The 27,702-nt window shown below is 29.1% G+C and overlaps 1 protein-coding gene and 1 long non-coding RNA gene across 2 annotated transcripts; one reads left to right on the top strand and one right to left on the bottom strand.

Moving 5' to 3' along the window:
• Nucleotides 1-746: 746 nt before the first annotated feature.
• On the top strand, nucleotides 747-10,619 carry LOC105138621 (MADS-box protein JOINTLESS-like). The gene is made up of 9 exons (XM_011044759.1): nucleotides 747-1,094; nucleotides 1,977-2,186; nucleotides 8,997-9,075; nucleotides 9,372-9,433; nucleotides 9,522-9,621; nucleotides 9,741-9,782; nucleotides 9,973-10,014; nucleotides 10,096-10,232; nucleotides 10,354-10,619. Exons 2-9 carry the CDS (start codon nucleotides 2,005-2,007, stop codon nucleotides 10,370-10,372), a joined length of 663 nt encoding a protein of 220 aa, XP_011043061.1. The 5' UTR covers nucleotides 747-1,094; nucleotides 1,977-2,004; the 3' UTR covers nucleotides 10,373-10,619.
• Nucleotides 8,052-19,670, bottom strand: LOC105138622 (uncharacterized). Its single transcript, XR_844820.1, has 3 exons — nucleotides 19,239-19,670; nucleotides 16,190-16,192; nucleotides 8,052-8,061 (listed from the first exon to the last, which is right to left on the bottom strand). It is a non-coding gene; the product is annotated as an uncharacterized LOC105138622 (long non-coding RNA).
• Between the last annotated feature and the right edge of the window lie 8,032 nt (nucleotides 19,671-27,702).

Here is a 27,702-nt window from a genome sequence, read left to right as displayed (position 1 = left end):
TATGATTTTTAGCTTTTTTTTAATCCATAACTCTTAAATATCCAATAATTATCATTCAACATCATAAAAGTTTCCTTATAATAACACACGGGTTTTCTCCAATCTATAAGAGATACATATGAAAAAAAGAATAATAAAAGAGACAAATATATGATTTTTCACTTTTTTTTATTCATAACTCTCAAATATCCAATAATTATAAAAATTTTCTAATAATAACACACGGGCACGCATATATATATATAACAATAGTTTATATTATTGAATTTTCTTACCAAGTCTAGTACGTATCATAGAAAATATATTTTCTTAGCAATCCCTTAAATTTGAATTAAGATACTAATCTAGGCTGCCAACCTTCTTAATTACCATCTAGAATATATTTTCTTAACAAATCCCTGACCTTAATTACCATCTACGAAAATAATTTCAAGTTTTTTTTTTAATTCCGTATCACTTGGTTTTTTATTCACTTTCAGTATGTATTCCTAGAATGGTATACATATTATTTAAGGTGTGTGTGTGTGTGTGTGTGTGTGTGGAGCTTTGTTCTTGCTACCTAAAAGATGAGCTGACGTGCTCCACTGCTGTAAGCTATCTGGTCGCTATTACCTTGTACAACCTATCTCGAGAGAGAGGCTGAAGAGACTCTATTAGTACGAGGGAACAGTGGCGGTGTTAGTGTTAAATCTAACCAGCAAAGCAGCATGCTATATCTGTACGGAAAGCAAATCTCACCATAATAAATAAATAAATAAATAAAAGTAAGTCCCGTTTAAATATTTTCACTTTATTATTGCTTTATTCAAATGGAAATAGCTAAAAAATCCAAAAAAAGAATAAGAAAGATATAGTTTTATATATCCTTACATTCTCCTTTTGAGCCTTCTTTCTGCTTAACCAATTGGAGAGAATTGAGCGGTGTGACTTCTTGCTTGGCCATAAAAGGAATCTTTCTTTTTCCTGCAACCAAGGTTAAGATCTATCTGTTAACCTCCCTTTCCTTTTCTATCTCTAAACATCGCTGGTGGACTTGACTTTGGTTTTCTGTGAAGTGTCAGCAGCACCAAAAGAAAGACACAACATAGAAATAGGTAAGAAGAGCTGAAACCGAAGATTTCTTACCAATCCTTGCAAGCTCACTCATTTCTTACAAACTTCGGTGTCAGCTTGAGTTCTTGGCATTACCATCTAGGGTTGTTTTAGATTGTTCAAGATTCTTGGCTTAATCTGGCTAAACTTTTCTCTTCTTCTTCTTCTTCGTTTTTTTCCCTTGTTTTATCACTGAGTGAGCTTCTTTACATTTCTATTTTCAGAAATGCTCGGTGCTGAACCAATAATTTTTTCTTCAGTTTCTTTTACTAAATTTTCCCTTCGCTTTTATTAAAGCGAGTTGATTTTCTTCTGTTAATCTTCCATATACATGTAAATCCTCTTAGTAAATTTGGCTGTGTTGTGATTGTACTTTTTTCCCCTTTCTTTTGTGGTTGATAGTGGCTTGATAATGTCCTGTAACTAAAGATCCGTTCATGATTTCTTGCTATCATGATCCAGCAGTATTATCCATTAATGTGACTCCAACGATTCAATTGATGTACGTTTTAAGGTAAAGGTAGTGGCTAGATTTTCCTTTTTTCTTTTTCTTTTTTCAAATTCAACATTCTATCTTCTTTTTCTTGTTTGTAAAAAATCCTGTGTATATTTTATTTTTAAAAATATAATACGTTTGCGTGGATGTAAGTATAAAAAATTGATTTTCTTGTAAATATACTTTTTGAGGTTGTATGATGCATGCTTTTTCTCATTTTATGTCAAGGGTCTTTGATTTTTTTCTCTGTAAACGTTGATAAGGCCCTCCATTAATGATATATACCATTAGGTCTATGGTTTTGGTGCGCAGCCTCTCAATCTCTTTCTCTTAGAAATTTTATTTTTAGTAGTATGTGATTAATTATCTTGGTTGATTTTGCATGAAGGGTGAGCTGAATTTGTTTCTTGGGGAAGATGACTCGCAAGAAAATCCAGATCAAGAAGATTGACAACACAACTGCAAGGCAAGTCAGTTTCTCAAAGAGGAGAAGAGGGCTCTTCAAGAAAGCTTTCGAGCTCTCAATTCTATGTGATGCTGAGATTGCTCTCATGGTGTTTTCTGCAACTGGAAAGTTTTTTGAGTACTCAAACTCAAGGTTCTGCTCCCTTTCTCTTTCTTATTATTTTCTACTTTATGATATACCATATATATTATGTCATTTGTGAGCTCAATGATCAACCTAGGATGCATTAACAACGGTTTCTTTTGAACCAAACAAAGTTGAAAAAAGAAGAGAATGGCTGAAATAGATGTGCAATAGAATCTTTTGGTATCTGCGAGCAAAATAATATTTTTTCGAGGAGAGGAGCATATGAAGGTTTTGATGTTATTGCTGCCACTTAGTGCTATTTCAAACCCTTTTTCAAGGACATGAAACATCCACTTGAATTGCTTGTGTTCTAGGCTATGTTTGTTTCTGTAGCGCACCGCATGGTGACATACAGTAAAGTATCAATTTGAGCTTTTTGTTGCGGTCCACAACATCTGTACTGTATTGCCTCAAAAACAAACAACCGCCACAAAAACAGACAGACTCTTAACCCTTCTTGTACGCTTATAATGTCTATTTTGAACCAGAAAACTTGCACTTCCGCCATTAGAGATCAAAGCCACTACTTTAATTAAGTTGGATTTGCTATCCTCAATACCCCCAGAAATACTACCTAGTCTAAGGATGTGCTCATAAAATATAGGGATAGACAACCACACAACGCAAGACATTCATATCCTAGAAAACTCAAGGGCAAAATATGAAACCTCAATACCCCTAGCTAATAGTGCAACCTGTATCTATTCTTTGTACAGACCATTTGTTACAGAAATGATGTATGAGCTCTTAAGTTGAAGTGACTTGTATCATAGTGTTCATGTAAAGAAACTCTCTTCGCCATTTTCGCCTAATTTGTACTATATGCTATAGTTGCCTCACATGTACTAGCTCATGACAAATAGTTTTTTTTACATATATAGGTTTCTTCTTTTCTTGCAATGTTTAATTTCAACTGTACTGGTGCTAGAGTTCTATCTTCTTCACAAAAAAAATATTGAGTTTCAACCTCAATTGGTAGCTCAAATGCACCCATGTTCCTCCTGCCTCAAGAAGTCTCAGGCTCGAGTTTTCGTAATAAAAGAAAAAACTTTAACCTAAAAGGGAAGTTATCTAGCACTGGGTAATAATAACAAGACTGCTCACCACTCTATAATCCATCCAATTAAATTAAGTCCTATTTGCTAATTGATAATCATGTATTAAAATTAATGTGTTTTCTTTTACTATTTTTACATATCGTTTCATCTCTTGAAATCACAGAGTAATATCAACTATGGCCGTCATAAACCCTAGAGGAGTAATATATAGAGTCGAAAATGAATCATTCATCACATAGGCTCATTAACAACACTGAGAGGGAAGGTAAAACAAGTATACAACCATAGCCCTGATGAAGAAAAAACCACGTACTTTCAGAGCATCTTGTTTCTTTATATGTTCTGCGTACAGTATTTTGACGTACCTGCAGAATAAAAAAGTGTTTTGCTCAACATTTGCTTATACTATAAAGGTGATTGATAATGCATCCTTCATGATAAACACATTCATATAGATGCTTGACACTTTCATATAGATGTGGTAATATTAATGATGAATTTGGTTTGAAGATCTAAACAAACTTTACATGTTTATAGAAAATTAATCTTCTAGTGTAAGGATTTTCATTGAGATATTATTTAAGAGAAGGGAAAATCTTGGGCTTTACTATTACTAATTTTGATTGAAACTATTTGCTATGTCAAAAAGATCCCAAGGGAGAAAAGTTTATTTTTAGAAAATATTTTTTTTGTAAAAAAATTAAAATAACATGTTTATTGTGTATACATTTTTTGAAATAGAAAATAAATACTTTATTTGGATTAAATTGAAAATATTAGAAGGAATGATCATAAAACATTAGACGAATAAAACAAGTTGTTATTTTTTAATAGAGAATTTAAAAAATAATTATTTTGATGTTTTCTATTTTTCTAAAAAAAGTAGAGAATTATAAAACACTTTTCTAAAAAATTAATTTTCATTCCCAGTTAATAAACAATGCATTTCCTTTTGTATTCTATTCCTTAAAATTTCTTTTTTAGCAACTAGAATCTTTTTCACAAATGAATGCAATCTAAGTGCTTGTGGTGAGATTATACATGAAACATGTATAACATTCAAAATAAAGTTGTATATGAAAAGTGACTTTTTACTTGTATCCAAAATCATTTTTATGTTTCTAGTAAAAGGATTGTATTTCATTAAAGAAAAAGTTGGCTTAACTAAGATGTTTTTTAAAATAGTTGAGGATTTAATATTAATGACAAACTAGCAAGAAAAAAAACTTGTATGTGCAAAAAAATATAAAAAGATATTATTGCCTAAACTAACAAGAGTTTATGTATTAGAATAAATAAGGATGCCTTCTAAACCTCTAAACAAGTCCATTCATGTTTATTGGTATTTTTCATCGATTGTCTTAAGCCATAACACCAAAAAAACTATTAGGCAATAAATATGATATGAACTAGAAGAGAAGTTTAAAACAAATAGTAGGAAGAGTGTTTAGAAATAACACTAGATTATTGACCTGCGCTACAGTGTGGGTCAAGTCAAATTGTTTTTAAATGTAAAAAAAAAAAGTGTTTAGATGTTGCTAATGTTTTTCTTTATGGCAAAAAAAGCAAAATAAAACAAATCATGAAGCGTAATTCCCAATTAAACACAATAGTAAATGATACAATTAGAGAAAAAATCAATTCAAAAAAGAAAATGAAACTAAGTCAATTGGATTAACTAACCAAACCTATAACCTGAGTTATGAGATGAGGATAATCCAATAAAAAACAAATCTAATATTGTAGGACCTATGACCCGAGTCATGAAACCAAGATAATCTCTTAAAAAGATAATACAAAAATGACTTAATTTAACTAATGTAAAATATACCAAAACTTGCAACCTTGATTGTGAGATCAAAATATCTTTATAGAAATCAAATCAAAATAGGAAGTTCAATTTGTAATTAATCTAATATTGAATGATGAAATGAAAAAAAAAATCAATTAAAAAAGACCACAAAAAACAACTCGAGTTAAAATGAGTTAACCTGTTAAGCATTATTCTTGTTCATGAGGTCTAAATAATATAATAGAAAATAAATAAAATAAATCATGAAGTCTAATTCTCAACCAACCTAATATTAAAAGATAAAATTGAAAAAAAAATTAATTATTAAAAAACCCTGAGTACAACGAGGTTAATCCGCCAAACCACAATATATGTAATGAAAGTGTGATATATCAGTAAAAAATAGATCTAATATTAAATGATAAGATAAAAAAAATTGAATGAAAAATATATAAAAAAAAGAAGAAGAAAAACACAACATTATTCCAATGAATAGTGCTTTGTGAGGAGGGGTATAAGAAACCTCCTCCTCCTTTTAGTTTATAGTTAATGGGAAATTTTAAACTTCTAAATCTTTCAAGGGATTATTATGAATTTAAGAAGAAAAAAAAAAAGATTAAGTGGAGTTTTCTTTTTTTTTTTAAAAAAATATGTTTTAAAAATTAAGAAAATATAAGAATTTGTAGCCTTCTTTTTGTTTTCTCTTTCATTTCTCCCTTCAAAAGGTCAGATTTGTATGATCTATTGTATGAGAAATTAAACAAATTCAACAAAAAAACTGATCTTTGAGCAATCTCTTTTTACATACCAAGGGTCTTTTATATATTCAACAATCCAATATATTATTATTTGATGAAATTGGGTGTCCATAAAAAAAGGGAGTAAACTAGTTAAAAGATGGATACTTTTTAATTAAATAAAAATTGAAAATCAATATAAAAAATGTTTAAATCAATGAATAAATATATGGCTTCAAAAGGTTGATCTAAAGAAGAGATATTTGAATAAGTAATTATATTTAGGAACTAGCCTACTTACATTTGCAATCTTCATCTTCTATTGTGAAACAAGATAATATTTTAATGTATAATGTTTTGAAAGGTTTTTTCTTTCATTGTTTTTTCTCATATATGTGATATCTAACTCTAAATTTCTTATTATTAGAAAGTTTTTAGGGTTCATAATATGCTCACAGACCAAAACAACAAGAAGACAAATTAGAGGTTTGTGCGACTAAAAAAATACCTTTTTTCTAAAAAAATCAAATTCAAAACTCTCCTATATAGGAAATTATGATTTGAAATTTTGCTCTTACCTAATAAAGTAATTTTTTGATTTAAAACTATTCTATATAAGAAATTTTTCTTGATTAAAGAGGGACAATAATAAGCATATGTAATGAAAGTTTGTATCTTTAAGGATGGATTCAAGGATTAGATATTTAAGGGTTGAACCATAATGTTTTTATCTTTTAGTGGTAAGTGTGTATAAAAATCATTAATTCTTATAAAAAAAAACCCTTAGAAGTTGAAGGATTTCTTTGAACTTTGAGATGTTGTAATCCTACCACACCCCATCTCTAATCCTACACTCACATTGTCTATTAAGGATGTAAAAATGAGATTTTTCATGAATCTTCCAGTTTAGTATAAAAAAGGTTCAGATTTTCAAGGAAAGTGGATTCAATCTTGGTAGGCACAAGTTGGCACAAGAACACCAATGTTCTAACCATCAAATAAGAAGAATGATAAAGATTTTGTAGAAGTGCTAAGAAATGTAAATTTTGTTACTGTTAGAATGTTGTAATAAAGTAGGGTTATCTTTTTTCTTTGTTCAACAGGAGATTCGTTGAGTCTTAGGTTATATGGTAAGAGTGATCATCTCCAATTACATATTAATAACTAAATAAATGAGAATTATCAACACTTGAACATGTTTCACAAAGCCACCTGCTTCAGTTCCGAACTCGTTAGAAGTTAAAAAAAAAAAAAATCAAGTAGGATTTTGATAGAACATTTAAGTGTTAAAATGTAATGTTTTTATCTTTTAGAGGCAATTGCATATAAAACTAATGAATTTTTATAATACTCCTATAAAAGTTAAAGGATTGTTCTTTGAACTTTGAGATGTCATTATCCTACCGAGCTCCATCTCCACTCCTACGCACATATTGTCAATTGTGATACAAAGATATGTGATTTCTCATGAATATTCTAGTTTAATATAAAAGAGGTATAGTCTCTAAGAAGAAAGTGGATTTAATCTTTTTAGGCACCAGTTTCACAAGAACACCAGTTTGTAATAAAATAGAATATTCTTTTGTTTTATTGGTTCATCAAGAGGTCTATGGAGTCTTGGGCTACATAATGAAAGTATTCATCTCCAATTACATAAATTAGAATTACTTGCACTTGAAAAGATGCTTCACGAAGCTACCAGATACACAATCGCTAAATATAGGATTATCTTCTTGGATATTCGGATATACTATTACATAATTTGCTTTGGGATGAAACAAATGATTTCTTGCCTAATGCAATAATTTTTGGATTTTTCTAGCTTTTGTTATTTAGATTCTTTTGTGATTAGATCCTCGTGTTATTCTACTGTTCCAAATTGTTTAAGATTTAAGGTACTTAAGATCATAGAAAACCGCATAATTTATCCTCCATGCATGAGAAGTGTTTCAATAGCGTAGTTGATACAATATCTTCTTTGATCTTCCTGCTGTTACTTTATATTGATCTAGCTTTTGATATTATACATTTCTTCATTTAAACAGGTCTAGATTAGTTTAACATTATTTGAGCTTTTGATAGGGTAATAAATCTTTGTAATGTAAGGATAGTTCTCTAGTGACCAATATGACATATAGGGTTTGTATTGGTGTTCTATTTGCAATTAGGGTTTATTGAATATTTGGTACCTGGGAAACATTTCTAGTCCTTTTAAAAGATTAATTAAAGATGAATTCAAACAAGCATCTCTTATATTTTTATGTTTTGGTTACAAGAATTGTGATTGGAGGCTGCTTGTAAAGGTTTTAGCCACTATTCTCTATCAAACAAAAGGTTTTATCAATTCAAGTTTATTTATAGTAATTTTAAACTCAATCATCATATAATTTGGTTGTTTTAAGATTTGTAAATCTTAACTTCAAAAACTAAAAATTCGAAATTAAGTTTAAAAATGGTTTTTGATACCATGATATTGTTTAGGAGGTTGAAAATATCAGTTCCCTCCTCTTTTTTGTTATTTAGTCTTGTCAAAATTAGGGTGCTTTGGTGTGTGAATGTCTAGAGATCATGGATTCTACTTCCTTCTCCTGACATTTTATGGCTAGTTCTTGCTGCTACTTGGTTTCTGCCTTTTCTGTCTCCTTTTTGCTGTTGTTAGGTCTGCTTTCTCAGATTCTTCTGCTTTCTGGCTCCTGTAATCTTCATCCGTGTCTTTGCATAGCTGCTGTTTGTTCTTGTTTTCAGTTACCTCTCCTGCCTTGTTTTTTTTTTTTTAATCAAAACTTCAATGGCGAATCTTAGCACTGTGTCCCTATTAATTTCTGCTGGTGCAATTCTGGTTTTATTGTGGCTTTCATGCAATGACTGTTGCTGTTGAAAATCTGTCTAATCTTCTTCATTTTCTGTTTGGATCTTGTTTTGCTCGTCAGGTTTTGCCAAATTTCTGGGTAGGCCCATCTTTTTTAGGTTTTGTGGTTTGTTGTAGTAATAGTAGCAGCATTTTTTTCTAGAGGATTACTGTTCCATAGTAGCAGCAAATTTTCTACCCTTCCTCTCAGGTTGATTGTTTCTTTACATCTTGGTGAATCCTTTTGGGAAGAATCATAGCTGCTAGCAATTACAATTGATCCTTGAAACATCCCACCATTGGCACTGTTTTTAGCTAGTTTTTGCCAATTCTGGACATGAAAATTCAAGAAATGATTTGCTCTACCTTCTGTTCTTGAAGCATTGGGCAAGTGATAGAAAGGCGTAATCTGCATCCCAAAAACCTTGACACATTTAGTCAACCATCGGTTGAGCTTCAGGTAATTAATTTTTATACTGTAGCATATCAAGTTATATTGAATTCGAAACCACAACAAGGTTGTTCATATATATATATATATATTCCTTTTTTGCTCTTGCTGATTAATATTGGATTGGTGAGTCAAATTATCTAATAAGTGCATGGCTACCTTTTCGTAACATTGTTTTTCCTCTTCTTTCACTCAAAAGCTTGTTTCAAAAACTTTGAATTAGGTTCAAGAATCTCAATTTATAAATTCCATAAGATACCATGGTCGTGTATTAATAAAGGCAATATTCGTTTCTGTCCTTTTAGCTTGACAGTGCTGTGCTTGCCATGTTGAACAAGGACATAGCAGATAAAACCCGTGAACTGAGGTAAAATCTCAGGATCAATAACTTGTTGCCACAATAGATCACATTTCAATTTGCAATGCTGTTACATATGATGATCCACTGATGACAGGCGAGCAAGGGGAGAAGACCTGCAGGGATTGAACATGGAAGAATTAGAAAAATTAGAAAAATTAATTGAAGGGAGCTTGTGTCGTGTCATGGAAACAAAGGTGATTCATGCAATACTCTTGTCTTGTCTTAATTCTTGTAGATAGTTCTGTGTTGTATTTATACGCTGAAGACTTTGTTCAATACCTCACACACATGTTTCAACTTCAATGTGTTTCAGGGAGAAAAAATTCTAAGGGAGGTCGATGCCCTCAAGTCCAAGGTCACTTCACTACTTTTAACAATGAGAAAAAATAAAATATTCATGCAAAGTTTGTGAAAATTACTGTACATGAAGCCCCATACGATGTGCATGAACTGATATGGTTACCATGTTGTTTTGAACAATCAAATGATTATCATGATCAGTATTCTCTGTGATTCAATTTTCCTTATTTTTTGTTAATTTGCAGGAGCACCAACTAATAGAAGAGAACCAGCGATTGAAGCAGAGAGTGAGACTATGAGACCTATTATTAATTTTCAGCTCCTCCTTGTTACTCCCTCTCACTTTGAGTTCATATTTTATTTGGCAGTTAATGAGTTTAACAAAGGGCCAAGGGCATTTGCTCGAAAAAGGCCAGTCATCAGATTCTATGGTGACCAATATCAGCAGCAACTCAGCAAATCGTCGCCAGGACTACGACAACATTTGTTCTTTTCTTACACTTGGGTAGGCTCGCATGTTACACTCATTTTTCTTGCATGGTAGAGTGTAAATCAATGTCACATAGTGTCTTGGTATTCAGGAAATTAACCAGCAGTCCGAATGCAACTCCGAAATTGTCTTGCAGGTTACCTTTTCCTGATTGAATCCGAAAGATGGAGGATTTTCCAACAAAATTTTTCAAATAAAACCTTCATATATCCTGGCTTGTACGTGGTTAATATTTGCTTGTTGATTCAAGAAATTCGCAGGGTTTAAGATACAGATCATGTGTTGTAGTGTATATATGTAAGTGTGGATCAAGGGTTCCCATATTTCCTTAAGGTAAAAGGAAATTAGGTGAAGCTGTTGAAACTTGTAGTAATATATATTAATTCAGCTTGAGTTGAAGCTAAATTAATATATATGGATGCCATGTCTGTCTGTATTTTATTTCGATCTCAGTGGGGGAAAGGATAGGAATATGCATCCACAAGACTCTTTATCAGTGTGAGATTCTTTGCGTTTATGCCAAATTTTAAAGCAAGCAGTAGATAATCTGTAACTGCTAAAGGTGATGATCAGGAGAATAAAAAAATAGCATATAATTGGTAAATTCAACTCAGTAAACTTTTTTTTCTATCTAGGCGATTTGTAAAAAAATTATTTTTAACAAATCTCTGTATCGAGGTTGCGCTTTTAATGTGGACTCATATTTAAAAGCATATGATTTGTAAATTCAACTCTATAATGGTTTTGTTTATGCTTTTATTGAATCATATTTTCTATTTTTTAATCTTTTTTAAATGCAAGGACTTTTAGCAAAACCTTAGGGGTATTGATTTGTTCAAGATGAATTTATGTATTTTTTATTTTTATTTTTAGAAATTAAACCTTTTCCACTAAAAAAGAAAAGGAAGCCACTCTTTAATTTGATGAGATTTTCATTTTGAAGAGAATTTGAACAGGTAGCCACTTTTCCCATTAATAAAAATCTAATTTTAAAAAGTTTAAATGTTTAACTCTCTTTTAGAACTATAAATCTATGATAAAAAAAAAATTGTAAAGTTTTTCAAGGTTTTATTGGTAAAAACAAAATTAGGGATTTTTTTAATATAATTTTCTCGAGAAGAGTGTTTTAGAATTACCCCTGAATTCATCCAGATAAAAATAAAGAAAGGAATGGAACAACCACTGTGTTCACAATAAATTTACATTCACAATCTTGATTGTAGCTATAAGTAGTGGTGGAGCAATTTAAATAAGGGAGTAAATATTAATAAATATTTATTATTATATATTATATAGACATATATTATATAAAAAAATTAATTGAATATATATATATATATATATTAATTTAAATAGAGCAAAATTAATTTGAGAATTTTTAAAATAAAAAAAATTATATTATAATTATTTTTTTGAGATTTTATATTTTAAAACTTCTTCATAATGTTTTTATTTTTAATCTTATTAAAAATATATTTTTTAATATGTACAATAAATTTTTATTTATCTATTTCTATATTTTTCAAAGACTATAAAACTACGAAAGTTTTTGACAATAATTCTATACCAACATATAATACATAGCATCTAAAATAATAACTTAAAAAGATTCTTACAGGCTAATATTGTTCTCGTTGGCTTATTGTTTTGTATAAATAGATTAAATATAAATATTAAATATTTTTTTAATTTATCAATTATATCTCTAATTGTTTGAGTTGTCATATACTATACTTTTAATCACTAGTAAACATAATTATTTTTTATATCAATTCATAATAAAATACTCTTTAATTGATGGAAATTTTGGTCTAATTTAAGATCATGTTATCTATTGATTAAGCATTTGAATGAATTCATGCACCTTAATTGAATCCATGCACCTTAATGCATAATATCTTTATTGCTATAATTTGAACTTGAAAACGATCTTTTTAAATCTTAGACTCTCATAAAAGTTATAACCTATGTCTTACCTTTCCATCCGTATAAAGTAGACTTAAATTCGAGATTTACAGCTTCAGATAGACCCAATTATCAAATAATGTTCCCGTTTGGACTGCACCAACATCTCTTTTCTAAGTTTAGCCATCTCTTTATCCTTTTAATTTCAGTACTTAAACTCATCAATCAATTCTTTCATTTATATGATAGACCTGCATTTAAGATAAATATTTACCACAAATTAAAGTATCTTATATTATTAGATATGTTATTATAAAACATCTTTTAGTTAAGGAGTTATTAATACTTTAAGTGCAAAATAATGATATAAAACCTTGATATAAATTCACTTTTAAGTACTAATCACACCTCCCAATTAGCTTATTACTAGTCCCTAGTAATCAAAGCATTAAAATAGAAAAAAAATTTACAACTTCCACAAAGTAAGGTATTCATCATTCAACTTCCATTAATCTATTCAAATATACAAACTTTCATTAAATTTATTTATCTACTCAATACCTCTTAAACAAGATATTAATAAACATTTTTTTATGCTCAATATATCAACACATAGTTATGGAGTTTTACTTAAAAGAAAATAATTTTTTTGTTCTAGTATTTAATGTTAACTTCCTTGGATTGGGATTATTATCTTTTTCTTCTTCTTTTTTTTTTATTAATATACATATAACTTAAAAATACAATGCATCTTTAACACATATAATGAGCTTTGGGCTAATGACTCCCAGACCAGTTAGTCTTAGGATATTAGGTATTGAGACACCCCTTCGAGCTTTACAACTTAGATTGCAGATACTAATACATAGATAATGTAAGGTTTGATTCCTTTAAACTTTTCTCCTCAACCCATGTAACAAGTATTGAGCTAATAGCTTAAAAGTTAGTTGACTTTAAGGTATGAGGTGTTAAAATACCCCTTCGGGCTTAATTGCTTAGGTTAAGAAGGCTATGAAACTAAACCTATCTACGTTTTTATTATCATTATTTTTTTTTGCCTTTTTTTTTCAAATTATATACTATCCCTTTCCCTTAGTTATTACCTTTAACAAAAAAACATAAATAATGTAATAATTCAATGGGCAACCCATAATCATATGTTAAAGTATGTGTGTGAAAATTAAGGTTTAAGAATATATGTTAAATGAATATATGAGCAGAATTAAATGATAATAATATGAGAGTTTGTAAATCTGAACATTCCAAGAAGTATTATAATAGACGTTGTTAAGAATGGTTACTAAGATATGTTTCAAGAGTAATTTTGACAAAAGAGCTCATTTACTCTATCATCCTAGTAACAACAATTTTGCATATACTTTATGAAATAGATTTTTTTTTCAACTACCACCCTTTCCCCCCAATTAAAATGAGACATTGTCCTCAATGTTCTAAAGTAGAAAGATAAAGTATAGAATACATCCCCTGAAATAACAAAAAATAAATATAAAAAACAACAAAACATAATAATAAAAGAATAGGACACAAAGATTCATAAATGAAGACTCAAATCTAATCTAAGATTTTTATGGCTTTCCTTAGATGACCAATTTGTTCGACTCATAGAGGAATCAATTACAGGAATAAAATATTATAGTTGGTCAATCAATTGTTTAGCAATAACAGCAAAAATTATGATTTGTCATGCAAAAAATGTTAGAAATTCATGTTCCACAACATTGTTGTAACCCATTTTTGGGCCCCCGTGTAAAATATATACATATATAAAATAATAATAATAACTAATTAAAAAATAATAACAATAAAAAAAAGGATGTCAGAATGCTAAGAAAATGGTCACAAATTGGTTGAGGAGGTTTACAATTACAAAGATTAAATTTTGGCAGTATTTTGTTAACTGATGAGAGTCGTGTTGACAAAGAAACTTCAATTTTAGGAAGAAAAGTCCCAAATAAGATGTTTATGGATTCAATTAAATTTGGAGAAAAGCTTAATTGAATTTATGGAGGTTTTGATTGCAAGAAAATTTGATTTTTGAGTTAATTTGGGCTTATATAAGAAGAAATTAAAGTTATGGGGTCAAAATATAATTTTTGAAAGTTTATTTGATCAAATCAGGGGCTTAATTGCATAAATATTGAAGTTTTATGGCCAATTAGGGACTTAATTGAAGAAATCTGAAACCAAGGACCAAATTATAAAACACGCGTAAATTGAAGGCTAGATTTGGAATCTGACATATTTTGGCTCCAATTCTCCTTTAAATGAAACGACACATTTTGGAAAAAAACAACATCGTTTCATGCACTATTTAAAAAAAAAACAAAAAAACTCAAAACGGTGTTGTTTTGAATGGCACCATCATCTTCTTCCCCTGGACACACAAAACAGGGGAAGAAAATGTGTTTTTCTCCTCTGTTTTCACCAATATTTTTGCTGACATTTCACCTTCAAAAAGACGCCGACACAACCCACTTTCCACGTGCTGGAAGAACAGTGGAGGAGCGGTAGCACAGCGGTCGCCCCAGCCACGTCCCTCCCTTGTTTTTGCCTATAAAAGCAGGGGAGGCAGTAGAAAAAGAAAGAGAGAAGAGGAGGAAGAAAAAAAAAACAAAAAGAGGGAGAAAAAAAAGGAGAGAAGGAAACAAAACACAAGAGAGAGGAGAAGAGAAAAGAGAGAGCAAAAAAAAAAGGAAGAGAAAAAGAAGCAGAAAAGTGTGAAAAAACCGAGGAGAGAGAGAGAGAGAGAAGAAAAACACAGCAAAACACCGGCCACTGTCTCTCCACTGCCAGCAGCACCGCCTCGACGTCAATACCAGGTAACCTCCAGCTGCCCCGTTTTTTTCTCCTTTTGCTCAGCCACCGTCTATGTTTGCATGCAGAACGTGAATTAATTCACGTTCTGCAGCAAAAAAAATAGGGGTTGGTTACTGTACACGGGTCACTGTACAGTAACCAGCCCATTTGCTTTTGGGTCGGGTTCGGCCCAACCACTGATCTAGGCCGATTCCGGCCCATTTTAAAAATAAGTAATTAATTTTTTATATTTTTAATTTCTTTTTTTTTATTTATGCCTTTCTGCTTAGTATTGGTTTGTATTTTATGTCATAAAAAAAATACAAATCTGGTCTTAAAAATACCCGGGTTTTTTTATCAATACTTAAAATTTTTTTGAAAAGAAACAAACAAAATGTTTTTGTGCATACGACCAAGTGTCTCAAAGCTAAAAAAATCATATTATATTTTCTTACATCAAAAACAATTTTTTTAGTATACATTTTGGCTTTAATAACCAGTTTATTAAAGTCAAAAGAACATTGACCAAAATATCAAAAACAACAAAAAAAAATTAATTTGTTTTGTTTAGTATTAGGGATTATGAGGTTATACGTAACACGTATTCATTATATTAAAAAGTGTTTGTTTTTATTAACGACATAGAACAACTAGGTTTTCCCAGATAAGATAAAGATCTCCTTACAAAAGACTTTTTTTAAAACTTAGATACACATATAATTAGATACCACAACATGATTTCATATTTTATCAGACAAAACAATACAGCCTACCTTAGATAGGGCATATTTGGGGTGTTAATACCTTCCCTTTACGCAACCAATCTCTGTACCCGATCTTTAAGACCAGTTAGGGTTCCTAGTTACCAGAATACTAGGTGGCGACTCCCATTCATATCTTGCTAGAAATACACCACATCCCATCGTTAGCATGGATGGTGGATGATCGTCGCGACGCCGCACACGTGCGACAAACATAATTAAGAAAATATAACAACTATCATAATAACCATTAACATTTTAACAGACCTATCAGTTTATGATGAATGTGTAGTTAGGCCTAAAAGCAAATATGAAAGATCTCTCCCAATGTGCCCAGACCACCTGGTAAGGCAATAAAAGCATCAGCATGGTCAAACATTGCATTCATTCAAGCAGATATTGTGGAGATTTGTAGTTCCTCTCCAATTATTTTTCCAATGATGTCCCCTTATGCTAAAGCTTTGGAGACGACCCCAAAAAATTGACTACTTCCTAAAAATACAGTTATTAACATACCTCTCATTAACCTAGGACTGCCTCTCCCATACACTAAATAAATCTTTCTCTCAGCTAGCACCTTACCAAGATGATTTGCTAATTCAAAAAACTCATTTTCTTTCCCAGGACTAGATCTACCGAAAACACAAATATTTCTTATGTGATGACCTGAGAAACTTGTCATTTCTATACATTTTTATATTTATTGAATGTATGGGTTGAGTAGAAATGAAAGGAAGGAAGAGAGGATTTTATAGATGAGAAATTAAAAAGGCAATCATACCACCTATATGTAAGCCAGCTAGAGTCTCACACACTTTCTCTCTCTCTTTTTATTTATTTATTTATTAAAAAACATGTATATATACAAGTAGTTGTGATTGTGGCTTATATCTTCTCTTGGTTTTACGTCCAAGAACGACTTAAATGCCCTTTATGGGTTGAGGATAAGCTTCTTATCCAGTTTTCTTAAAAACTAGCAAACAAGGTCTTTTTTAATCAGATTTTCAAGACTAAATTGATCGTGTTCTTTATGAAGATGGGGCCATAAATCATGAATTACACAAAGCACATCTCCATTAGGATGCGTCTAAAGAGTCAATAGAAGATTATCAAAAGACCCCTTACTTAGGTCATCCTTAATGAATAATAATTTATCTTCGCGGTTTATATATACCATTCCTAAAGAATGACATTGTGCATTGCAAGTCCATCTGGTACATTGATGGCAGACTTTTAGTCGTTTTGTATGATTTTTCTTTACAAAAGTGTTTCTACTTGTTCCAAGCACATATGAAATGAAAGAATTAAAAGGCTCATCTAATAATCAGACATTTGCTTCAATTAACCAGTGAATTTCTTCAAGAATTTTATGGTTCATTAACAACCTCAATCTTACATACCTAGCTCGGTAAATTTTTGTAATTGCATTTTGAGGTAAAGCGGGAAAATATTTTTTTAATTTTTCAAGAGTGGTGTCCATTTTTTAAGATGAGAAGTGGAAAAGAGATGTAAAGAGAAGAGAATAAACAAGAAAATTGAACAAATATATACATAGATATCAGTTATCATGGAAAACTAAAAGAACTAACTTAAAAGTCATGGAGTACCATTATTCGCCATTTAACCGGGATAAGAGAGACTAGCAAACCAAGAATCATAAAAAAAAAAACACAATAAATTTGAGAAAAAAATAATAATTAACCTTTATCTATAGGATCATTCAAACCAATGGATTCATTTTCACTAGAAAAATTATCAAAGTAAGCTTTAATAAGATCTCCATTTACCTTAAAAACATTACCACTCTTTGGATTTTCAATATCAAAGGCCCTATAAGGATACACATGCTTCTCAATAAAGAGACTACTCCATTTTGATCTTAGCTCCCTAGGGAATAAATAAAGTTGAGAATTATAAAGTAAAACTTTTTAACAGTATCAATGTTTTGATAATTTTCACAAGTTTTACAAAATGCATGCATGTCCTTAAACATGGTGGGCCAATAACAAGACCAAAAAATTGATGTCTTTTTCCAAGTGTAGAAGTGTCAAAGTAATAAATAACCCGGCAAGATCGGAGTTGAATCATGGGGAGGTTAATTGTATAAATTATAAATAACAATAATACAACAACAATAGTAATAATAATAATAACAATAATAGTAGTAGTAGTAGTAGTAAAAAGAAGAAGAAGTTGATGAGAACTTTGAGATGAAAGATTAATTAAGGGTTAAACAATGATAACAATAAATGTCAAGGTTAGAGGATCAACTAATGATATATTAAACAAGTACAGTATAAACTTTTATTACTCAATTGAAAACCACACACAAAGAAGGTTCCAATCAGATTATAAATTGCTAACATGACTACATTAGTCATCTTATTCGATTAATACTAATATTTGTAAATCTCATCAAGCATTCAAGATTATAACTTATGTTAACGATAAATTAATTTTTTTTCATAGCTTAAGTGTCGGTTATACCATACAGTATGGACTGTCGCACGTCAAAAAATCCATGCAGCGTCCAGCTCCGCAATTTTTCCCTCTATGATGTTTGATTTGATCTTGTTGGATTCGTTGAGAGTCACCACCTAGTTTTAATTGAGGGTTACTAGGAAACCCGATTGTATTGGTCTTGTAAGAAATTTGCGGGTAAGGGACTGGTTGTGATTAGGAAAGGTATTAGCACCCCTAACACACCCTACCCAAGGTAAGTTGCTTCGTGACTGTGATGTGTTAAAGAAGTTTTAAAATTTTTGTCTTTTCATCGGATTTTAGAAATACAACTTTCATACAAGTTTGTACTTCTATACCGTGATCTAATCAAAATATTAAATCCTTTTTCATTCTCTCTAATTTTATCATAAATAAAAAGAAACATTCATAAGACGAATACAATCACACACCTGTATTTTTCTTTTCTTTTTTTTTTCTTTTTATATTTATAAAATACAAATAAAAAATTAAACTAAACAAATATTACATTAAACACTTTATAAATTACAGAATAATCCAAAAATTCCATAACAGTGTTAGGAAGTCCTTCTGGGTAGTGTGAATAGTGCACGTGAAAGGTGGCAGAACCGATGGATCAGGGCTGTCTTCCTCTTCTCTGTCTTCCTGCGCCGACAATGAAGGTCGCTGTCACCTGCAACAAAGGAAACAACGCACAGCAGTAATTGATTTTAATTTTTTCTTTCTGTGTAGATCCATTTTCGGATATGTTGTTCTGTTCTTTATTTCTCAATCTGCTTCGATTTTTCTTCTTTTTTTTTGTCAGATATGGCTTCTACTTCTCTTCCTCATGATTTTGGATTCGCTTCCTTTTGCAGACCGGTTTGTTATGTGTTTCTTCTTCTTCTCCTTTGCTTCGGGTGGCGGCGGAGTCGTGGGTGTCGCTGCCGTGGTCCAAGCATTACTGATTTTCACTCATATTGGCAGATCTATGGTGTCGGCCAGGTGAGGAAGGAGGAAGACAACGCTGCTACTGCCACCACTAGGGGAAGAAAGACTATTATGGGTCGGTGTCCACGACGGCTGAGGAAGGAAAAACCTGCTGGCTAAAGAAGGAGACCATGGGTCTGAGGAGATGGGAACAACTCTGCCATCCTTTGGTCAGTGGAGATGGGGTCGTGGTTGAGAAGGGTGATGGCTGGCTTAATGTTCTGTCAAAGAGAGAAAGGGCTACAACATGGGTAGAGAAAAACCAAAGCTGAAGAGGGGCGGCTGTTTGGTTGAGGGAGAAGGAAATGGTGTTGAGCGGCCTTGAAGAGGCAGGTTGGAGTGGGAGTGGTTGTAGTGGAGAAAGAGGGTTGCATGGGTTAGATGAAAGGGACAGATTGTTGTAGGGAAGAAGAAAATCAAAGGGAAAGACAGAGAGATCTATCAGAAAATTCAGTCGGGTGGGCGGTGGCTGCTGGCCTTGAAAGTGATAGTTTAGGGCTCCTCTTTCCTCTCTTTTTTTGTCAAAATTACCCCCTTTTGTTTGTGTTGAAGGCTGCTATTTATAGGTAAAATATTGCTTGGATTTCAAATTTGGTCCCTTAACTTTTGTAAATTTTGACTTTTTTTATTTGTTTTGTATTTTTTAAAAAAACGAGCAATATCAACATCGACTCAATGAGAAAAATCAATGATTTTAAAAATAACACGTTAAAAGTTGAGTGTGTTCCAAATATCTTTGAAAATTTAAATTCTTTTGAGATGATGCTGAAAATGCTAAAAATAATACAAATATATTTAAAAATATATTTTTTTAGATTTTCATTATTTTTCTGTTTTTTAGATTTTTCTAAAACTTTATCCAAACACGGGTCAAAAATTAGGGAATGACCTAGAATTGGGTTATGACATAGACTATAAAAGTGTCAAGCATTTGTTGTACTAAGTGTTATACAACATAAATCTAGATTAATCATTTAACAAGTAAAGTATTAAAAAGTAGACAAGATAACATATACAAAACATGTTAGTATCAAACATTAAAGTCCATATTAAGTTTACATTATACTTATTCTTAGACCATTATTGTAACTTTTCACCTTGATATCATAAACTTAGCTAAACATAATAATAATAAAAATAAACAAAATAAGAACATAAATAAGATAAAAGTTAATTAAGTAAAGGAAAGGAATTGAAAGGCATAAACTTAACAAGATATTAATGAAAGCAAAACTTAAGCATTACAAAAATACAAAGAGAGAAAGCAAGAGCATGCTCTTGACCTGGAAACCAAGATGCCTAAATATATGGCAAATATCTTATTTTATAGGTCAAAATTAGGAACTACTGATTTGATGACTAATTGATGAGTGGATGGCCAACTCTTGACTTGGTCAAAATTAGGAACTATTTTATCTTTTATTGTTTGCCCAAAACGTCATTGATAACGTCAGAATTGAAACCACTTGAAACATGAACATTATAGAAAATTGTCTCAGTTTTCTAAGAAAAAAATAGAGGTTATTTGGACTTCTAGAACTCCAGATATGGGTCAAATACTAAATAGTGTTTTGGCTAAAGGACAAATTCAGACTTCTTTGTTATTACTACAATTTGAACTTGAAAATGACATTTGTAAATCTTAGACTCTACATAAAAGTTGTAGGTCTATGTCTCACCTTTCCATCCATATAAAATAGACCTAAATTCGAGATCTACAGCTCCAGATATGACCCAATTACAGAATAGTGTTTCAGTTTGGACTGCACCGACATCTCTTTTCTAAGTTTGGCCATCTATTTGTCCTTTTAATTTCAGTTCTTAAACTCATCAATCAATACTTTCATTTGTGTGATAGGCTTGCATTTAAAATGAACATTTACCATAAATTAAAGGTATCTTATATTATTAGATATATTAGTATAAAACATGCTTTAGTCATTTAATGAGCAAAATATTAAAGAGTGAAGAAGATAAAAAATACAAAGCATGTTAGTATCAAACATTAAAGTTCATATTAAGTTTACACTATACTTATTCTTACACCATTATTTTAACCTTTTCACCTTAACATAATAAATTTAGCTAAACATAATGAAAGATAAAAATATAAATAAACAAGATAAAAACATAAATAAGATAAAAGTTAACTAAGTAAAGGAAAGAAATTGAAAGGTATAAACTTGATATTAATGAAAATAAAACTTAAGCATTACAAAGAGAGAAAGTAAGAGTATGATCTTGATCTAGAAATTCGAGATGCCTAAATGCATGATAAATGGCTCCTTTTATAGGCCAAAATTAGGAACTATTAATTTGATGACTAATTTATGAGTGGGTAGCCACATCTTGACTTGGTGACAATCCTCCTCTTCTTGTCCAAATAAAATGTCATTGATAACATCAAAATTTGAATAGACCTCCATATTAAAGTTCTGGAAAATTGTCTCAACTTTTTTTTTTAAAAAAAATTAAGGTCATTTGGACTTCTAGAACTCAAGATATGAGCTGTACACTAAACAGTATCTGGGCTGCAAGACAGATTCAGACTTCTTTGTTGTTACTATAATTTAGACTTGAAAACGATCTTTTTAAATCTTGGACTCTTATGATAGTTGTAGGTCTATGTTTTACCTTTCCATCCATATAAAATAGATATAAATCCGAGATCTACAACTCCAGTTATGACCCAATTACAGAATAGTGTTTCGGTTTAGACTGCACCAACATCTCTTTTCTAAGTTTGGTCATCTCTTTGTCCTTTCAATTTTAGTACTTAAACTCATCAATCAATCCTTTTCATTTATGTGATGGGCCTATATTTAAGATGAACATTTATCACAAATTAAAAGTATCTTATATTATGAGATATGTTATTATAAAATAGGATTTAGTTAAGGAGTTTTGATGCTTCAAGTGCAAAATGATGATATAAAATCTTGATAAAAATACATTTCTAAGTATTAATCAATAGTATGCATGGCATAGTTTATGTATAAATTAAGTGCATGATCTAGAATTTGTTAGAGAGATTTGCATACAATGTCTATAATTTTTGGTCAAACGTTCTTTACTCATGGATATTCCATTGTTAATATCTTAAATTATGTTCTTAATCCAAACATTTAAGTTGGTAAATGAAATATCAAAATGTAAACTTATGATCACTTGATTAACAAGGTTCAAACATTTAAGTTATTATATACAATCTAAAAATATGATTTATATTATTCTCGAATACAATAAACCTAGCCTAAGAGGTCAATTTGATGATATGTCAATTCAGAGCTTAGCCTTATAAGGCATTCCTTTAAAACTTTTTTAAACATTACTCTAATCAAACTTTTAAACATTACTCTAGTCAAACTCAAGTAACCTAGCAAGTCAATTTGTAATTAGATTTACTAGCTCATGTCAATTCTAAAGAATTTTTTTAAATTGTTTTTATCCAAAATGATGTAATTTTAGTTTTTTTTTAAAAAAATATCCAAAACAACATTATTTCATAATTAAATTAAATTAACCCAATAATTTATGAGTTAATACAGAACTCAAACCTTTAGTCAGTTTCAGTAATCATATGATATACATGTACTTATATACCTTAATGCAAATAACATAAAGTGAATAAAGAAAAAAGATTTTTAAAAGTCTATGAGGTCACCATTTCATTTTTATATGCAAAAAAGGTAGGGTTTTTCATTCCTATTTATATGATGTGGTATTCTCTACTAATTCACATTTTTTGAAACAATGTTTCTAGATTTTATAAATAACTTGTTATGGATTAGCTTGAATGTTGATGGAGCAACCAAGAAAGCATATATGGTACACAATCACTATGCATCATGTGCAAAACAAATTAGATATAATTGGTTCAAAGATTCCCTTGAAAATTATAAAAAGGCTAAGCATTGTGATGTCATGCAAACTCTTACAATTCATTATAGATTAAAATAATTTTTTGGTTATGAAAATTGATGACTCATTGCTTCTAAATCATTAAAAAAGAAAGGACAAGACTGAAAGTTGATGGAGTTAAGTTTGGTTCATATAGTTTTCTATCGAATGCTTTCAATCCTTTTAGTTTTATAAATTTACTTTTGTTCTCATAGTTTATTTTTTTTACTTTTAAATCTCGTATTTAGAGAGATAAGAGGAGTTGTTAGATTTTGATTAAGGCAAGAGAAAACTATCAGCTGATATTAATTTTTGCTATTAAAATAGTTGATCTTAATGTTAATGAGTTTTTTTATGAAAAGAATATTTTCCCACTTTTTTTTTTCTTGAAAAGAGAATAAGCAAAACCTGTATAATTCATCCTAAATGCTTGACAACTTTTTCAAAAATCTTCCTCAAATCCCATATTTACAAAATATTCACTAAATGCAGGCAAAACAAACAGGCAAAAAGTAATTTCTTATAATATATTTCACCCCAATTTATGTAAAAACTACATATTTAACAATAATATTCATATTTTTTTATGGTTTTAATATGTTGATATTAAAATATAAAAACTATTATTTAAATATATTTTTAATTAAAACAATTCTTAAAAAATATATTACATGTATTACCAAACATTTAATATCATATACTTAAATTCACTCTTGTCAAACACTTCCACCCCCAACTTCTATATAATAATAATTTTAAGTAACTTAGCAATCATTGTAACTAAGTATAAAAATAATGTATAAAAAAATTCTTATAATATATTTCACCCCAAATTTATGTAAAACAATATATTTAACAATAACATAGGTGCCATTCACTATACAAGAAGAAATGACAATTAATTTAAATTGTTAATTAAAATAAAAAACACTAACAACATTTATACCATCACAACCATCATTACTCGTTATAAATAAAACCTTAAAAGAATTACCCAAAACATAAACAATATAAAAAAAATTAAATTTTACTGCAAATTATTTACAAATCCACACCTGGTAATCTTGAAAACATTAGAGTAATATAAAATAATTCTTAAGATTTCATCTAATAAATTAAAATTTTAAATTAAAATAATTTTTAAAATAATATTAAAACTTTATTGATCAAGTAATCTTAAATTTAAATTTAATAATTTTCATTCTAATTAATAAAAATTTGATCCTAGCATAATATAGTGTATAAACAAGTTTCAAGCTCAAATAATATTCACTGAAGGAATTATTCACTTTCACTTAACAACTGATCTAACAATAAAATCTTCATACTTAATTGTTTTATCGGATTTAGAGGGTATTTGGTTTTGTGGTTTAACTTGTATTTTAAAATGTTTTTTACTTGAAAAAATATTAAATTAATTTATTTTATAATTTTTTTATGGTTTTTTATGTATTGATGTTAAAAATAAAATAAAAAATTTTAAAATAATATTTAAATATATTTTGAATTAAAAAATATTTTGCATACAAATACAAAACATGACTTAACATCAACTTCTCGGATACACTCATCAAACTCCTCCAACCCCAACTTCGATCCTATAACAATTTCAAGTTACTCAGCAGTCTCGGTAGGAAATTTGTTTTCTTTGATTTCTTTTATTCTATGGTGAAGCAAGAAAATCTTTACTTCTACACCATGACATTAGGTTCATCTTTTTCGAGCAATAAAAGAAGATTTTAATATTTAGAAATAGAAAATTTATGAGAAATCACCCTTAATTAAAACTCTATATCGTAGGCAGCAAATCCACATTAATGTATTTTACATCGGCACATATATTTCAAATCTTATCCCAATTTAAATCTAACCCCAACACACACGCACATCATTACCCAAAGTTTTACCAGTAATGCATAAATAATTAAATATCTTATTTAATAAATAATAGACATAACATAGATATTTATTTTAAATATAAATATGTGTATCAATATAGTAAAAACCTGAATAACATATATGCAATTAAAATATGTGTATCAAAATCCTGAGATAAAGAAAAAGATATTGGATGAAAAGAGGGTGGCCCCATTAAGACCCTATTTAATGATAATGTGTTTTAAAAATGTATTTATTTTAAAAAATTATTAATTTAATATTTTTTTTAGTATTGTTTAATAATTAAATGTGTTGATATTAAAAATAAAAAAAATATTTTTAATCTGAAAAGATAAAATTACAAATGAAAATGTTTGAGGGCTAAACAAAAAACAAAATGAAAAAAAATACCTCTCAATTTTTCAATAAATATAAAATATTTTTGAATTTTTTTTCTCCCTTGTAAGAAGTAGAAACTTGTATTTTAAAAAAAATTCTTAACTTTTCAAACTTTAAAACTAATTAAAAAAGGCCATCTAAGTTAGAATCTGTTGACTGTTCAAATTCGAAGGAGTTAAATATGGTGCACAGGGAGTACAATATTTTTAAATCTATTAAAGGTGGTAGTTGACTATAACAATCACCCAAAAAATCATAATATTTATCAAAATATATATATAGACACACACATTAAAAAATAATTTTTTATAATTTTTAATGGGATCATATATAATTTTTTTTCACTTTTTTAAATCTATAACCTTCAATATCAAATATTTATCATTAAAAAATCATAAAAGTTTCCTCACAACAACACACACATATATTTTATCTCGGGCAATATATTTGATTTTTTTATTTATTAAATTTTATTATTTTCTTTTAATTTTTATTATAAATAAAGTTTTATTTTGTAAAATTAGATTTTAATGCATAACAGTGTACTCCTAGAATCTTAACATAGAGATCCATATTAATTTAGATTTCTCATGGAAAAACATTCATGTTTTTAGATTTTTATTTAAAATTTAAAAATTGGAAGCCCTGGGTTGGTGATTAATCTATATTTGTAGTTTAATTACACTACATCAGTTTGGTTACCGATTAACGATCATACTCAAACTCAAGATTTAATCTCTTTAGAACCATACTTATCTTATTTCTCTTTTTTTCTTTTATGGTCGGTAATATTCTCGACTGGGATTGAACATGTTGCGCTTGTCCATCCAATGATGAATTAATAATCTTCCCAGTCCTTGCATGGAATCCCCTCATTCTACAATCGTTTCTTTATTATCCTCAATCTATCAATTTAATCCTAATATTATTAATCTTGTCAATTGAATCCCATATTAGATTATTAATTTTGTTTGAAACACAAAAACAAACTTGTTTTTCAAATATGTTTCATAACACGGTGCAATCTGCTTTTATAAAAATATATAAAAATATTTTTTTTTAAGATTCTTTTTAATTTTTAACTTCATTACATTAAAAATATAAAAAACATTAATTTAATAATTTTTTCTAGTAAAATTAATTAACAACTAGGTAACATCTCGCTGTGTAATAAATTTGTCTCGAAATAAAATGAAATATTAGATAAGAATTTCACATAAATAAATTGAAAATAAAATACCATGCTCTTGATATTTATCAGCCATTTTAACTTTTCAAATGTCCATAAATGTAATATATTTTTTAATAATTTTTTTATTAATATAAATGTTTGGACTAACTTTGAGACATATTAATTAATTTTACGAATCTTAAAGTTAACAATCATATAAATCTCTAACGATTTCGGGAAACTCAAACTCATTACTATTAAAAAGTAAAACTAAGGTCTGATCTGTTGTATTATTCTTAATAATTATTTTTAAGCAATTTCTTCCATTATAAGAAATGGAAACTTGAAAACTAATAAAAAAAAATTTAATTTTTTTAAACAATAAAACTAATTAGAAAATGTCAATCAAAATTAGCATATGTGAACTTTTCAGATTCGATGGAGGGATCATAAATATGATACATTAGAGGTATTTTTTTTTTTTATCAATGTTGGTGTTTGGGTCAATTTATGCGTATCTCAACTAATACAATGGATCCTGAAATTAACAACTATATAAATTTTTAATAGTTCCGAGAGAATTTAAATCCATAATTATTAAAAAGCAAACTCAAAACTTAATTAATTTAGTTATCTTTCACGGCGTTAAGAGTATAATATTTTTGAATCTATTTAAGATAGTTGACTATAACAATCATAAAAAAAAAAAATTATAGTTTTCACCTATATATAAGAGATATGAAAAAAGAAAAATAAAAGAAAAAAATTAATAAAAAGAATTTATTTATTTATTAGATCATATATGATTTTTTTTCACTTTTTTCAATCCATAACTCTTAAATATCCAATGATTATCATTCAGCATCATAAAAGTTTCCTAGTAATAATACACACATATAGATTATTGCTATAAATGTTAAGAAAAACTCAACAATTAACAACAGTCCATATTACTGAATTTTGTCAGTAAGTCTTTTAATTACATATCATTCAAAATATATTTTCTTAAAAATCCCTTGAATTTGAATTAAGATACTAATCCAACCTTCTTAATTACCATCTACAAGGTGTGTAAGCTTTTAATCATCACATCAGTTCGCAAATTTCAAGTTTTTATTTAAAAAAATTATTTATCATTTAATATTTTTTCAACTTTTTCTGGAATGGTATTCATTTTATTTTATTTAAGGTTTTTGCTTTGTTT

This window comes from Populus euphratica, unplaced genomic scaffold (genome assembly GCF_000495115.2).
Source record: "Populus euphratica unplaced genomic scaffold, PopEup_1.0 scaffold80.1, whole genome shotgun sequence".
Lineage (NCBI taxonomy): Eukaryota > Viridiplantae > Streptophyta > Magnoliopsida > Malpighiales > Salicaceae > Populus > Populus euphratica.
This window is presented reverse-complemented; position numbering and strand designations above follow the sequence as displayed.